The sequence below is a fragment of the Mustela erminea genome, chromosome 6 (genome assembly GCF_009829155.1).
Source record: "Mustela erminea isolate mMusErm1 chromosome 6, mMusErm1.Pri, whole genome shotgun sequence".
NCBI classification, from domain to species: Eukaryota; Metazoa; Chordata; class Mammalia; order Carnivora; family Mustelidae; genus Mustela; species Mustela erminea.
In genome coordinates, this window is record NC_045619.1 from 15,114,013 (window position 1) to 15,131,149 (window position 17,137).

Sequence of the window (17,137 nt, forward strand, 5' to 3'; positions counted from 1 at the left end):
GGCGGTAGAATGGGGCGGAGTAGTGTAGGAGGGCTGGAAAGAAAAGGAATGAAATGGTTATTTTGAGGAGTAAGAAAATGAACATAACAAGAGGGTATAAAAGTATGGCAGGGTTCAGTGGCCATTCATTTGTAAAAAGCCTATAGTCAGCATCAGCAAACTTGTGCTCAGGTCCAGGCGTGGAAAACCAGAGGCATTTATGGTTACAGAAATACATTTGTAGCTTACTCTCACCTGACAAGATTTCATTTTTAGAAAATACACATTCATGACCAAACATGTAATCTACTGACTTTATTTTTCCTTAGACCAAATCCTGTTCCATTAGTTTTTAGCCCTTGAACCTTTCTTTTTCCCTAATATGAAATCTTCAATGTCCACAATATAGCAAGGAGAGACATCCTTACATAAAACACTAGTCAAATTTTATTTCCTCCAGGAAGAAAAGGCTCTAATAACAAAATTATTTCCCTTAAACAGTTCATAATTACACTAAATTCATTTCGATGACAAATGTAATTAGCTGCCAAAATAAGTATGATTACCTATAAGACTTCCAGAGAACTCAAGTTAGATGAAGCGTACAGTCAGCACTGACTACCAACAGCAGAATGAAGTACTAGTTACTGAGTAGCCCCATTTCTGTTTCTGGGTATTAACTGGAGAAGGGATTTACTTGAATTCAAAAGTGATATTGGGAAAACTGCTAACACTGAAAGCCTGTTTCGTATTTGTAAAAAGAGATACTTCCGCGGTACTGATGAAATCAGATGATGTACGGACAACACCTGGCAGGTAAGTAGATAGCTAGTATGTACCAATTTTCTACGTTCCTCCAACTGGTTCCCATCTCTCTGAATCACTTCTGTCCAGTGAGGGGTGCAAGTTGGTTCCATAGTTACTTAGGACAGAGTAAAATGCTCCCTACTACTACATCAGATCCCAAATTGTTAACAAGAATCAGCTGTGGAGGATACTGAACTCCAGGCCTGGGCCCCACCTGCAGAGATTCAGAAAGTTGGGATAAAACCTAAAAATCTGCATTTTTAATCTTCATCAGGGTTGACTAAAATGTATTTGCATTTCACTGTCTTGGTATCAAAATACATATTCAAAGATGTTTTGTCATGTTTGTGCATTAGTATCAAAAAAAACTGACTACTTTCTGAACTATGGAACTAAAAATTTTAATACTGTCCTGTTTTTCCTTTAAATTTCATTTATTTCCTTAGATCTTTATGAAACATTTCATCTTTTGCAGATCATAGTGTTTATTGACATTTATGTATTCTTTTCCCATTCCTTTATACAAAAAAAATTTTATTCAATCACCAATCATCTTCATCTGACATTTCACTAAGTACAGGATTCATAATGCAACATTATTAGATCAGGCATTCAAGTGGGTCACACAAGTTCATCCTCACTGTGCCAAATACCCACTCAAAAGATACACTGAATAACAGATGCCTCCAAGTGTATGTATCAACCTTAGTTTCTTGAAGTGAACCAGTACTGTTTCACAGGTCAAACTGCCAGTCTACGCAAATACACTGGAGAAGACTCAAGTGTACAACTGTATGTGTCATCTAATGGCCAGTTCACTGCAACAAGAACCTCTGTAACTTAAACGTTCCTTTGTACACTTCTCTGCCATCCTTGCAAAAGCCTCTCCTGAATAAAGTTATAGTTCAGAGCTAAAATGTACCAGAAGGCTTTTCTGTGGCAGAAATCACAGCCATTTTTCCTCAAGCAATTTTAAAGACAAGGTTGAAAATAAATATGCAAGCACACAGTAAACTAAAGTCTGTGTTTAGAAATTCAGGTACAAAGCACAGCAGAACCTATGACTATAGAAGATAAATTAGAAATAGAAACTAGCAATGAAGCAATCATTTCTTTCAAATAGCAGGAAATAAGTTCTCCAATACCATTATTTAGATCACTGTTTAGTGTTCATCAATTAACTCTGGAGTCACTTTTAAAAATCCCTTTTGCCGATTATGACATTTGACCAGATACACCACCCAAAATACCTTAAGTCATAGAGCATGAAAAAAATGACCATTTATGATGAACTCAAATTTTCAGTTTTGTATATAATGGTAGGTTCAAGAACCTTTGCAGGTTTGCTTAAGATCCCTCCTGGTGTTTATGAAAGCTCTTAAAAAAGTTATGTTCTTATCCATTTGTTGTTCCACACTATTAATGTAAAGCTCTTAGTGGTTCAGAAAGACATTTAAGCCTTGGATGCTAGAGTGATCTGTTTTACGTTCTCAAGGATGTATTCTGACGGACTTACTCCAGAGCATCACCTCCTTTGCTACACAAACACACACTTATGCAAAATGGAGGCAAATTTCCAGACTTAAGTATAAAGAAAACTAAGATTTTTCAAACCTGGATTATAACCCTCAGTTAAGAGGAATACCAAATATATGTGCCACTTTTAAAAATTTTTCATGAAACGGAATATGTAAAAAATGAATTCCAGCTAAGTCATATACCTTGAGAATGAATGGGACATGATGAGACATGTTAAGGAGACATGACGCACTTTATCATCCACAATCAAAAACTTGAATTCCCTGCCTGAAGTTGACTTGGAAATGGTACAAAGTCTTTGACTTCTTTAAGGACTGATTGTAATATAATGTTTTAAAAGCCTATAAACCACTGACAGCACTTGTATACATATCTTACATTCAAAACTAATCTGTGGAGCCCATTTCATTCAATTTCAAAGTCAGCTCCCCCATATTTGTGGCTGCTTTTACTGTGTTTTTAAAAAGGGGTACTGCTAACATTTTAAGCCATCCTAAAGATAAAATTGATGTGAAGATTTTTTTATATGTGGGATGCTTTAGGTGATTCTTAAGAATTTAAAATTATCTGTTCCTCCTTAATGTGAAACTTCCAAGAGAGCTTATGACCAGCAAAGAAATATTCCTTAGGCACTGTGAGGTGTATTAAAGATGGAGCATGAAACCAGACTGAAATGTAACGTTGGGCTGGTAACTACACTGACAGTTAACAAAACGCCTACAAGCACTACCTTAGCTGCTGAGAGCAAGAAATGCCTTTAACCCACCACTCCTGAGATTCTTAAGAGGGAAAGCTAATTTCACAATTTTTAAAAGAATCCATAGATAGTTCTAAGAACTGCACATGGTTAGGGTATTAAAAAAGATGTTTCATAAGGCATCAATGATTAAATTAATGTAATGCATATCTAACAAAAGATGGTAAACACTCAGTATCATAAAACCATTTACCTCTTCTTGTAAATTTCTCTAATTCCTGCTACTTTTACCAGCTTAAATAAGAAAAGAATGCCTCTTGGCCTAACCAACTATGGTTATAAAAAAAACTAAGACATCTGAAACTATTAGGCACATCAAAGGTACAGTTTATGTAGTTCAAGGTTCCCTTCTTAAGGGGCAAATGAGTTACCTGGCACATTATACATATGGAACTGTAAAGATCATCAACTAAATTCAACTTTCACATTTTTTAGTTAAACTGAAAGACTTATAGTAAATATCAAATATACCATATCTTCAGTTACAACTGAATAAGAGTAACATTTTACCAGATAAAAAGCTGGAATTTAAGTATGAGAAACCTTCATACACTGTGCTAGTATTGGTCTCTTCTTTTTAGACAAAAGCCAGTCATCAATACTTTCAACACAGCAGTTTAGAAGATAAACGTCCGAACAGGTGACTTCGTTGTAGTCCATAATTTAGCAATTCAATGCCACTGGCATCATAATGCTGTGGAGAGCAAGTGTATCTCCATATTTTAGTCAGATTTGTCTTTCTTCTTTCCTGTTAAGGGCACTTTGTTTACAACAGCAGACCCAACAGCTGTAACACCTCCAGCCACAGCAGACACGCCCCCTTTCACCAGCCCTATTCCCATGGAAGGCACAGTTGTAACAGCTGTTTTGGTCACCTCCAGACTCTTCCCACCAATCCAAGCCACACCACCAATGGTGGCACCAACAGCCCCCTTTGTAACACTGAAGATACCGCCGGTCACACGGGACAACATGCCTGGTTGCTGCTGTGGGTGATCTTTCATTGAACCTGGTAAGAAAAAACATGAAGACAGCCAATTGTAAGTCTTTACAAGAGCAGTTCAAATCATTAAGTATCCTAAGATTTCCTAACAATCAGGAGGTTGTTTTGATAAGACAAACCACAAAAATCCAAACCTGATCAAGACACTAAAAACCTCTTCCCTCAAAACTATAGTTGTACATGGTTTTAAAACATCTTGGTCCAATGCTAAGTCTTAGTATCTATGAGAAAAAATGCTTTTGGGACTAGATAACTTTCATCAAATAGAATCTAAACTTAAATGTTTCCTTGATTTATAGTTTTGTTGCTGTTAATAAAAATCTTTATATCCTAAAAGGACATGAAAATATAGGAAGACAAATATATTTAGCCGTCGTTTCCTTGACAGAATTCAATCATTTCTGAAACAACCTTCTTCATTTAAAGCAGTGGTTTTCAAGGTATGGCCTGGGACCCCTGGGTATCCACAAGACTATTTCAGGGGCTCCGCAGGATAAAAATGATTTTCATAATAATACTAACACATGATTTATCTTTTCACCTTCATTCTTTCACATTCATTCACAAGTCTACAGAATTTTCCAGAATCTAAATGATGTGCAGACTAACAAAAGATGAAACACAGAGCAGCTGTGAGAAACTAGCTCTCTTTTATTAACCCTAACATTAATGAGATCGTAAAAATTTAAAAACAAGGTCACCCAACCTGTTAAATTTTTTTTTTTTTTTTTGCTTTGGAAAATAGCTGCTTTTCAAAAACTATGTTAATCACGTTAATACGTAATAGGTCCACGAGGGTTTTTCATATTAATTTCTCAGTTTTTATTATTTATATGGCAAATATCAATGAAGACACAAGCTTTTTGGGGTCCTCAATTTTTAAAAGTGGAAAAGCCAAAAAGTTTAAGGAACACTAATTTAAATATATGTGGGTGTCTGCTCTATTTGCATTTTGATAATGTATTTAAAGAGCTAATGCTATGTAAAAATAGAATAATTATTTATATCTTAGAATCATGTTACTTACCTAAAATCATTTTTTACAGTGTTGAGAAACTACAGCTATACTTAATACTTTCACCACACCAGTAATTCTTACAGGAGAGAGCATGTCATTTAAATATCTAGTCTGTAAAAACTCCTTTACTCCAGAAGGTAATATCAATATGAAAAATTCAGATTTATTTAAGTCATTATTTTGTTTTCTGGTTTGTTTCATTTTGAATAGTAATTCAAATAAGCACGTATATCAAACTTAGGCATAAAATAACAGGAAGATTTCATAAAAATTTGCTTGTTATCAACCTAAAACAAACACAGGTCTTTTCTCCTTTGTAATCTAATGATTTAGGCAGCAACAACACATAAGCAACAGTGTTTATATTTTTCTAAACTTTGTGGAAAAACACGTGGTCATGAAACAGTTCAGAATTTTATTTTTATTTTTATTTTTATTTTTAAAAGATTTTATTTATTTATTTGAGAGAGAGACAGTGAGAGTGAGCATGAGAGAGCAGAAGACCATTGGGAGAAGCAAACTCCCCATGTCGCTGCAAGCCTGATGTGAGACTCAATCCTGGGACTCCAGGATCATGACCTGAGCCAAAGGCAGTTGCTTAACCAACTGAGCCACTAGGCACCCAACAGTTCAGACTTTAATCACAGAAAAGGTACAACTCACACAAAGAAAAGTAAATTCTTGGGTACACGGGCACAACTAGGACTACCAAAGCTACTAACTCCAAGCAGAATATCTCAGAGAAGACAACAATAAGGAACTGGTAATATTCGATGGGAGAAAAAAATTCTAGAAATCGAGCTTTTCTAACACAGCACAAATTTACCTTAATAAAGATTTTCCTTCCATTGTTTGGAGGTTTTACAAGTATGAAAAGATCACTGGCTCATCAAAATAGCTCAGATAAAGATATAGCAATGGCTAAATTTATAAAAACCAAATTCTTAATTGAAGCTATTTGAATAATAAGCATAGTTAATATAAATTTTTAACTAGGGGTGCCTGGGTGACTCAGTTAAGCCTTTGGTTCATGTCATGATCCCATGATGCTAGGATCGAGCCCCACATCAGGCTCTCTGCTTAGCAGGGAGTCTGCTTCTCCCTCTGCGCCCACCCACCCCTGCAAGCTTGAGCGTGCACATGCACTCTCTCTGAAATAAAATTATTTGTTTAAATAAAATTAAAGAGCTGAAATAAAAGGATATGGAAAAGCATCTGAGTATGTTAATTATAAAATTATGATGAAAAGGCATAATTGGGAATTCTTTTGTAATCAAGGTCACTAACACCAGGAAAAGGAAAAAATCCTGATTTGAGAATAGAACAGATAACTTCCTTGTGCTGAATACCTTCATTAGTATTACCCTGCTATGCCAAATTTGGTGCACATGCATTTAATGAAGATGATTTTTCTTAGTCAAAGTAAATAAATATTAATGCTGTTGACACTCTTTAATTAGTGTGCTCTTAATTACCACCATATAAATTATCTGCTCTGCAGACTACTCTGGTTTAGCAGGTTCCTATACAAAGACATTACCAAAGCTTTCTCTTCCGTGACAAGCATGCTCCTGAGCAGTCTTTCTCTCTTTCCTGACTTTATCCCTACAAAGTCCTTACTGACTTTCTCATTAAGCCCTAACTTTTCAACACTCTAGAGTTCTAGACCTAAAATGTTAAGTCAAGAAAACAGCTAAACTAATAATTTTCCAGGATATTCTTCCACCAAACTAAAATTAATCACCTAGTTACCACCATCTTCTTTTAGGGTTAAGTACAAACTTTTCATTGTATTTTCCTAACAATTTCATTTTTGTCTACCAGCCTGGACAGTGGGTACCTGAGAAGAAAATAAAATACCCAATCACAACTTCCAGCTCTCCCCTCTTCCCAGAGATACCAGTCTGCCTGCAACTCCAGTATGGTCTGCTGGCCATTTCATCGCTTTGTCCTCACTTTGATTCTCTATCTGACCGATTAGGACTGTCCTGTACAAACATGCAGTTGTCGAAGGAAATTACTATTTGGTTTAAGTTTTAAAATGTTCTACACCAAAACCATAAACAGAAAATGCCTGCGGTCATTTTCTGTATATAGCCAAGACATTCACATATGCAGTTAGCATTTCCAACGATTTTTGAAGTCTAAGTAAGAAAAGGACTCGTGATGTCACAATTTTCAAACTAAAAGAGAATTTAAATTAAGCAGACCCTAAGACTATGTATTACTATAAGAAGAACTACCAATGATAAGTAACAGCTTAATAACCAATCTCAAGTGGCTCTTGAATTGAGTTTTTGTATGCATTACGTGAAAAATTAAACATGGTCCATCCTTCCTCTGCACCCCATACCCATTCTTTACAAATGAAAGAATACTCTTAACTTGTGAAATGGTCTTAATAAAAGAGTAGCAAAAGAACAGATCTTCTATAATACAACTGTTGCATGGTGTCCCCATTCAGCAATATATGTGCTTTCATCTTACAAGCTAAAAGTGTTTATCTTCAATTACTTTTGGAACATCTTCACTGATAAGATAAACAAACTGTTACTTTAAATTTAATAAAAACAATCAGAATTTTAATTTAGTAGGACCCTTGTTTTCATTCTTAGTATGTCAGATGCATACTTACCTTCTGGTGGTTCATCACTAAGGTATGATGGGAGTTCTTGATTTTTATCTGCCTGATTCATGATCTCCTAAAAAACACATACACATTTCATTGTAACCTCAACCTGTGAGATGACCTCTTAGCAAATGCTAAATTAAGACTTAATCAACTTTATTCAGATAAACATTTTAAAACACTTGTCACAAAACTACATTTTTCTCCTAGTTTGTGGTGTTTAAGAAATACTTTTACTTACAATAGTAGACAAAATGAATCTTATCTCAAATACCAACCAAAGAGTAACAAGCATAGTACAAGCTTTCCTATGTTGTTACTACTGCTTACTAATTGTAAGAAAGTTGGAAAATCAGGGCTGGTAGACAAAAATCTTAAGTGCTTCCTCCTACAGAGTACTGATTAACTTAACTGTAATTTATTTTACATCAGACTTAGAGAAAACCTGTATTATGACTAAAAAACATGTTTTATCTGAAAATTTTCTAAAAATTATGATGTCCTTTTATAAAGATGACATCATCAATCTGAATCATTAAGAGATGGATTTTGATTACTTTTTATTGTTTTTAGAGCTCTTACAAACACAGGTAGCAAAAAAACCCAAAATGTATGAAAAAATACATATGTGATTACCTCCTTAGTACAAGTAGTAAAGGAACCTAAGAAATAAAATAAGCGGGGACGCCTGGGTGGCTCAGTTGGTTAAGCAGCTGCCTTCGGCTCAGGTCATGATCCCAGCGTTCTGGGATCGAGTCCCACATCGGGCTCCTTGCTCAGCAGGGAGCCTGCTTCTCCCTCTGCCTCTGCCTGACATTCTGTCTGCCTGTGCTTGCTCTCTCCCCCACCCTCTCTGATAAATAAATAAAATCTTTAAAAAAAAAAAAAAAGAAATAAAATAAGCTACACTGGGATGCAAAAAAACATAAACTTTCTTCTCCCAATTTCCTTTACTGTCTTGAAATATTTGTTTTTATATTCACTTGACTAAGAAAAGATTAAAACAAGATTGGAATACTAGCACTCCAATACAAGTATTAGAATCCTACTTAAATTTAAAACAAAACATGCAGAAATCCTGGACCAAATATGCATGTTCCTTCCTAATGAAAAACTCCCGTGGAGCCACGTTCTTCCCTACTGAACTGTTAATTCCAAAAGAAGATACTGTTTAGCTCATTCCCTACTATGTTCCCAGGATCTATATACTGTACACATACAAATCCAGATTATCTAGCTGATCAACCAATCAAGAGATGTTACTATATCATGTACAGAAATATAGAGAAAGCATACACACACATACATCTTATATATGTTAACTGGACTTTAAAAACGGGTGTGATGAGGAGGGGGTGCCTTGCTGGCTCAGTCTGTAGAGCATGTGACTCTTGACTGCAGGGTCATGAGTTCAAGCCCCACACTGGTCATAAAGCTTATTTAAAAAACAGGTGTGACAGCAATTGCCTACATTTCAAAAGTGCCTTTCTGTATATATCCCACAAATCCCAACTAAAAGACTTAACCTTTTCCTAATTCAGAATCTCTTTAAAAGGTTAATTTTGCCACGTATATCTTGTAATTTAAAAGACCACCATTTTTTTTTTAAAGATTTTATTTATTTATTTGTCAGAAAGAGAGAGAGAGAGAAAGCACACAAGCAGGCAGAGAGGCAGGCAGAGGAAGAGAGAGAGGCAGGCTCCCCACTGAGCAAGGAGCCCGATTCGGGACTCAATCCCAGGACCCTGGGATCATGGCCTGAGCCAAAGGCAGCAGCTTAACCCACTGAGCCACCCAGGCGTCCCAAAGACCACCATTTTAAAAGATGGGTGCTGCTTCATAAAAGACAAATGCAAATTCATTTATATAATAGGAACTGACTTTATCCTCCTATGGGTAGGCAAAGGAGGGCCATGACAGTAACACTGTCAGAGCTGTGCTTTAAGAAGCTAACAGAAGCAAGAACAGATGAAGAAGGTGGGGTGCCTGCGTCGCTCAGTTGGTGAAGTGGCTAACTCTTGATTTCCGCTCAGGTCATGGTCTCGGGGGGCCTGGGATCGAGCCCTGCGTCTGGCTCTGCGCTCAGTGCATCTGCTTGAGATCTTCCTCCCTCCATCCCTCCTCCCTGCCACCCACCTCACGCCTGCTCTCCTTCTAAAATAAATTAAAAAAAAAAAAAAAAAAAAGAACAGATGAAGGACAGAGAGATTAAACACAGTAAGTGGCTACTTTAGAAGTTCAGTGAGATAGAGGAACAGTTTAAGCCCTGCCAGTTTTTCCTGTATAAATAAATGGGCAAAAATCTAGGAATCACCCTTGATTTCCCTTTTTTTTTTTTTTTTTTTTTTACATTCCTATCCAATCATCGGTAAATTCTGCTGCCTAAATAAATACAGAATACAACCACTTCTCATCACCTCTACTGCTAAACTATCATTTCTCTTACTTGGGCTGCTACAAAGTTATCTTAACTGGCCTCTAAGCCTCAACCTTTGCTGTTCCTCAGGTCTAGCATGTCACACTCTGCTTAAACCCCTACAACTGCTTCCTGTTTTGTTCAGAATAAAATCCAGAGTTGAGGCCTGACATCTAACACTCTGATGTTAACATTCTGCCTCTCTCTCATACCAGTCTACCAACCCGGGTTTCCCTGCTCACCCTTCTCCTGAAAGGCTCTTCCCCAAGTGTTCATGGCTTGCTTCCTTACTTCCCTTCAGATCTTTATGTGAATGTCCCCTAACAGAGATCTTCCCAGATCACTAGATTTGCACCCTCCTACTCCCTTCCCTATCATTTTCACCTAACCCTGATCAATTTTCTTCATTGCTCATACTTTCACTTTACATATAATATATTTATATATAAACACAAAGGTTTACTTTGTGTCTCCTATAATTAGAATGTAAGCTCCATGAGAACAAGGCTTGGTTTTGCTGCATCCCCAGAGCCTTTTTCAATGCCAGATACACAGCAGACAAATAACTGAATTTTTTGTATGAAGCAGAACAGAGCTTGGATATTAATATGAGATACAAGGAAAACGTAGGATGGAAAATTTCTAGTGTGAGCATAAAGACAAGGGGCAGCGGACAAGAAACCACTTTTGAGAAAAGATGAAGGACTTTTTAACATTTTTATTTTATTGTGCTAAGAATACTTAACATGACATCTACCCTCTAAAACAGAAGTGTACATTCCTGTTAACTACACATATGATGAAAGGACTTTTTTTGAACAGCTGGATTTCAAATGCCTTTGGGGCATCTACATGACATGTTTAGGAGGCAAATGGATTTAAGGAGTCTGAAACTCAGCTTGAAGTCTGAGTTAGAGTTGAGGCCCTGTAAGTGGTATGAAGTGATAGTGACAAATGTGGGGGATGGGAGATATGATCAAGGAAAAGAATGAAGGGAGAAATAGACTGATAACCTTAACTGGACCGCTCGTATTTAAGAGCTGAGTGAAAGAGAAGCCAGCAAAAGCAAACAAAATACAAAATACATCTGAAAAATGTACAAATGTACAAATGACTACAGCCTCAGAGAAGGCAAGAGATGAATTTATAAGCTTCCTAGAGACACACAATGCAGACATTAAGATAATTTATGAAGACCAAATACTATGTGGAAATGCTAATGTTATATTCAGAGAATATAAAATGCATACATTATATAACCCAATTTTTTTAATGCATATGAAAAGACTTTAAAAACGAAATATACCAAAATGTTGACAAAGACTGCCACTAGGAGGTAGAAATACATAGCAAGAGAAGAGACAGAGAGAGAGCATGCTACACAGAGAAAAAAATCTCTTATGTATGTAAATCTATATGTAGTTATATATAAATCTATATACATATTTATATATAATATATATACAAATATGTATTTAACATCTATATTTTAAGTTTCTACCATAAACATGTATTGCTTTCATACCTAAAGAAAATTATATATTTTTAAGCCTTAAAATCAGTGATTCATTAAAGGGTAATTCTGAAGATTTAGCAGTTCATCTACCTAGTTCTTATCCTAGTTTTTTTTAGGTTTTTATCCTCAAATCAAGGTTATCTGAAAAAAACAAAAACAAAAACAAAACTTAAATCACAAAATGCTGATATGAAGAAAATGACATTGGGTTTAATTCTCAGTTATGTCCTTAGTAAGCAAACCCTGACAAAGAGCCTTATGCAGGCTATTTAGTACACTATACTGCACTGTAAAGAAATTACCTACTACATCACTCGATAGCTCTGATAAGAAGCTCCACATAAGAAGTTTCTTTAACGGTATTCAGAAAAACTTTTGTTTCCGCAACAGATTCAGAAAACTTTCTTCTTTTTGAGAGCTATGCACTTTCCTATTTAAAAGAAAGATGTCCCTTTTCTCCCTTTTCTCTTTGGCTTCCAGGAAGCTTACAGGTAAAATCACAACTTACCTGGGCAGGTGCCTGATGCCTGCCTAGTTGTCCTAATTTCCCCCAACTCCATGCCTCAAGATCCCAGCTCTCACTGCTATTCTCCCTGGTTGGTTTGCAATTTGAGTATCTTATTTACAATCTTATCATTCTGTTAGAATATGTTTTTGTTGTAAGCGGACACACAGTATTTGTGGACTAAGTGGGATAAAATTATCATCTGTATTATGTTTATTTTAAGCAACACGAGGAAAGATACATAGCAATATATGGTCCAAATTTTTGGTTTAAAAAAAAGAATACTTTAAGCCAGAATTGTGCTTTCCAAATGTTTTTAAGAGAAAGCAGTAGTACACCAGAGGCTTCAAGAACCACAGTAGAGAGATGATGCATGCATTTTACTACACAGTAATTTAAAATACTTTTTGTGTTTAAATATACACTAATTAAAAAGACTACTGAAAAGTGCTTGGGAGTTTTTTAGAATAACCAGACTCTCAAGAAATTTCCTTATTGCTTAGAATTTCTTCAGGATATACTCTCAGATTTACCACCTCTCTCTTCCCAGCCCACAACACTCCCACCCCCATTCCCCATGAATTTATTCTGCTCTTCAGTTAGATGTACTTTTGGCAGAAGAGTTTGAAATGTAGGAATCTAGATACTATTATACAGAAATATTCACAGATACATTTAATATTGTTAGTGACAGTTGCCAAAAGGATTATCAATAAGCACAAAAAAAGAAAATGTGGAGTCCTGCCAGGCTAGAAGCAGGGCTACCAAGAACAGAGGAACTTGCCATTAGAGGGCTCTGAAGTCCTAAGAGGCCACAGGGATTGATTTTTGTTTTGATGATATATTTTTTAATGTCTGAGTTTCTTGTACATCACTGGTGTTTAAAGCAAGTACGAAGTATTAAAATTCCTCCAGAACTCATAGTGTAATAAAAATTGTGTAAAAGTGACAGTATTTGGAATATTGTTGTTTTCTGAATTCCTAATTTGATCATAAGGCATCAAATACCTTGTAGAAAATATTTTTGCTAAAATCCTTAACTATCTGTAATGCCACCTGCACTTTCTACTCAGATAAATCACTCCCAGCCCCTTCACAGATATATGTGCCGAACTTTGAGTGATATTACCTTTTTACAGGTACTATCACTTTATCACTAAGGAGAATTATTTTTTATATTACCACCTTGAACATTGTCATCATTACAGCCGTCTTATTTCTTTTAAATTGTGAATTCTAAAAACAAACACACTTCTAATCTCTTAAAACTGGAAAAGATAATCTGCTTTTAAAATTTAAAAGTATACACATGGAGACTAGTAACAAATGGCAGGAAAAGTGTCAAAATGACCATTTAAATGTTACCCTTAAACAAAATTATTTCATTCTATGCAAACCATCTGCCCTAAACTCACTGAATTATTAGTTCAATATATTGGTGGGTCCCTACTATGTGCCAGCCACCCTGTCAAGGCTCTGAGATTTCAGCATGATTCAGCACACATAAGACTTCTCTAAACCAATTTACCCAAAGGGGACACATTTTCTTGGCATTTATTAATTTATTTCATGCAAAACTCCAAAAATTATCTGCTCTCTAGGAACTCATAATATACGAAAGTTTCTATTTTCTAAGGAAGGCAATAAAAACAGAAAACAGCCTTTATGGAGAACCTGGGTGGCTCAGTTGATTAAGTGTCTATCTTTGGCTCAGGTCATGATCCCAGCTTCCTGGGATGGAGCCCCGCCCTCATCGGGCTCCCTGCTCTGCAGGAGCCTGCTTCTCCCTCTCCCACTCCCCCTGCTTTTGTTCCCTCCCTTGACGTCTCTCTCTCCGTCATATAAATAAAATCTTTTAAAAATTTTTTTAAATAAAAACTAAAAACAGAAAACAGCCTTTAGATCAGGACAAATAACTGAACTACTTCTATGGACATGAATCAGTTTTACCACTTGGTCCTAACATGTGAACAAATTTAGAATACCAACTAAAACTGGTTGTAAGTGTATCTTTTTAAGAAATTGTGAAATGTGAAAGACTTCTTTGCTGTAGACTAAAATTCGCCAGTAGTTACTTTAGGCATTTTAGGCCAAGGAGAAATAATTCTTGTCCTGTACAACGGTATCATAGATATAGCAGCTGGCAAATATACTGAGCAAGGATTAATAACAACACTATTCCCTAGAGGGTAATTTCTTCCAATAATAGAAATAAGTAAACAAATGCCTCTTAGGAGCCTTTTTTTTAAGGAAAACAGATGAATCAGTGTTGTTTGTAGAGATCTACATTTGATATATCAAGTTTTCATTAATGGTGAAAACAGTATACAAATTTGCCTATGGCTAAACACCCCCTTTGTGTACTAAAGGAAGTTAAACAGCACTGACACATTATATGAAGCCTAACTACAAAATACACTACACAACAGTTTACCTTCAAAGCCATTTCAAAAACCTATTAAATAGTAAGTGCCAATTTCCCATAAGAAAAAGACTATAAATGAATTAGCTAAATTCTTCTACACATTCTATATATAGGAACTTTGCCACATCCTCACTCCCGTTTTTAGCTTCTTTGCCAAATAACTACTAAGAGTTTCAAAATACATTTATACAGAACTTTAACAGACATACACCAACAGGCAGTGTATATTAAAACACCAGCTTACTGTGCTTAGGCTTCTCTAGTTAACCAACTATCCTGAATAGGCTGCTTTTATACACAGCCCGCCCATTAAATCAACAGAAAGCAGGCTACAAGAAATGCACTGAATCTGGCAGGGAAGAAAAAGTAATCTGTCAGTAAAGCTTTTAAGGGACCACCTTAGGGACAGTAACAACCGACAGTATCAAAATGACAACTTTTTAAGTGTGGCCTTTAAGTGAAACATTAAGCAGAATTACAATAAGCTAAGATAACCAGTATACCAGTAATCTTCACCAAATTATACCTCATTAGTTCAACAGATATTTGTATCCCTACCATGTCACCAGACACTGTGTTAGGCACCGAGGTTGTTACTAGAACAAGCAGGTGAAGGCCCCACTCTGAAGGAGTTTATATGTAATCCAGCGAGCTATCTTCAGGAAGTAGCAAAAACAGCAAGTACTCAATGACTGAAACAAAGACAGGTAAAGATTTTCCTTTAGTTAAACACACACACAGAAATTTTCTATCTATCCTTAAGCTTTTCTAACAATATTCTCTATATATAGACATATTTTTGTTGAACTTGGTTTCTGGTACATCTGCCATAACACAGACTAAAGAAATGAAAGCGGGGGGGGGGGGTGTCCAAACAGAGTGCAAATGAGTTTATTAAACATTACTTCCCTAGTTCTTTGCAAAAGCAGGCATGGCCACACACACGCAAACACAGACCTGTTGATGTGGTATCAGTGTTCCTGGGAGCCCTCTAGAGTACCCACACCAGTGTATGTTCTAAAGGTTAAACAATCGCATATAGCAAATAAAGCATTTTCATCTGGAATTAGCGCAAGTGTTCACAAGAGCGTAATAAATAAAATAAGGACTCTCCACTTTAGGTGTTTCTAAACCTTTCCCATTGGCCCCTTCTCCCCCCACTGATCTCTTTAGTCACAGCAAGTCTTTTTCTTTTTTTCTTTAGCAGAGGGAGTGACGTGGCAGGAGAGGCAGAAAATGACCCTGGAGAAGCCGTGACTAGGGCCAAGCTCAGCACCTCCTCCCTCTGCTCCACGTTGTATACCCAGCACACCACCACTCCCACAGGGTTCCAGAAATCTCACGTCTTCTCATATACAAAAGGCGATCTATTTAGGCGGGGATCTAACTGGAAGTGGGAGCTTGGGGACCAGTCTCGAAGCTGCGTGTGCACACCAGGCACGGTTTTGCTTTAGACTCGGGAGGCAGTGATGGCACTGACGGGTGCTCCAGCGGTCCCCAGCCACCCCTGGTGCCGGCAGCGCCTCTCTCTCTTCCACACTTTCAGCTTTAGGTTAGGCGTGAGAGTAGAGCCCTTTCTACGTGGGAAGAGCACGGGGGACCCAGGCTCGTTTGCCTGAACCCACGAGAGCGGTTTATCAACAGGTCAGGAGTTCGTGTGGTGGGGAAGCCCAGCACACTGCCGCATCCCTCTCCTCTCCCAAGCTGCTGACGCCCTCCCACCCCCATCCCCCCAGGCTGACACCCAAGGAGCGAAGAAGTGAAGCGGAGGCTTCCAAGGAGAGTCCCCGGCCACAAACCACCGATGGGGAGCCCAGGACACGTAAAGAATAACAACCCAGCCCGCGAACCTCCGTCCGCCCCCAACATCATCCCGCCCCTCCCCCTTTCCCGCTCAGTCCCCCCAAAAGGCTCCGCTCGGGGAAGCCAGGCCCGGGGGTGGTGAGGTGCAGGAGAGCTAACGGAAGAAGGCGACAGAGAGGAGGACAGGAAGCCAGGACGGCGCCCCCCGCCCTCCCAGCCCCACTTACTCACCTCCGGGGTCGAGGGTCGGCGCCTGGCGCTGGGGCTGGCGGAGGGAGCCGGCTGCACGGGAGAGCGCTGCGGTAGCTTGAGCTACTGGCACAGCCCCGGGCAGCTGCGGGTTCGGGAGGCGCTTCCTCAGGCTTTGGAGCCAGAGGACTCCGTTGGCGACGACGGCAGTAGCGGCCTCTGGCTGCGGACGTGGCGCCGGACGCGACCCGCCCCCTCCGCCGCCTCCTCAGCTCCCGCCTCCTCCCGCGGCTCCGGCTCCGACGCGCAGGCGCACCCCAGGCCCCTCCCGCGCCCACCCGGCACACGCCCACCCGTTTCTCGAACTGCCCTGCCCTCCCAGCAGCCCCCTGCCGGCTGCCTCCGAACGTGCGCACGCGCGGCGCCCCTGCGGCCTGCTCCCGCCCCTTGGCCCCCTGGGTACCTCCGCGGGAACCCCTGGCCCGCCTGCGCGCGCGCCTTGTCCAGGGGGGGCCTCCCGCCCCCTTTCCTCCACCGTCCAATCAGATCGG

At 38.5% G+C, this 17,137-nt stretch overlaps 1 protein-coding gene across 2 annotated transcripts; it reads right to left on the minus strand.

Moving 5' to 3' along the window:
- Window positions 1–279: 279 nt before the first annotated feature.
- Window positions 280–16,945, minus strand: TMEM263 (transmembrane protein 263). Of its 2 annotated transcripts, XM_032346495.1 has the most exons (4): window positions 16,629–16,945; window positions 15,153–15,286; window positions 7,739–7,805; window positions 280–4,091 (listed from the first exon to the last, which is right to left on the minus strand). In XM_032346495.1, exons 2-4 carry the CDS (start codon window positions 15,153–15,155, stop codon window positions 3,805–3,807), a joined length of 357 nt encoding a protein of 118 aa, XP_032202386.1. In that variant the 5' UTR covers window positions 15,156–15,286; window positions 16,629–16,945; the 3' UTR covers window positions 280–3,804. The 2 variants fall into 2 exon arrangements, with proteins under 2 accessions (XP_032202386.1, XP_032202387.1); XM_032346496.1 differs by lacking the exon at window positions 15,153–15,286.
- Window positions 16,946–17,137: the final 192 nt, after the last annotated feature.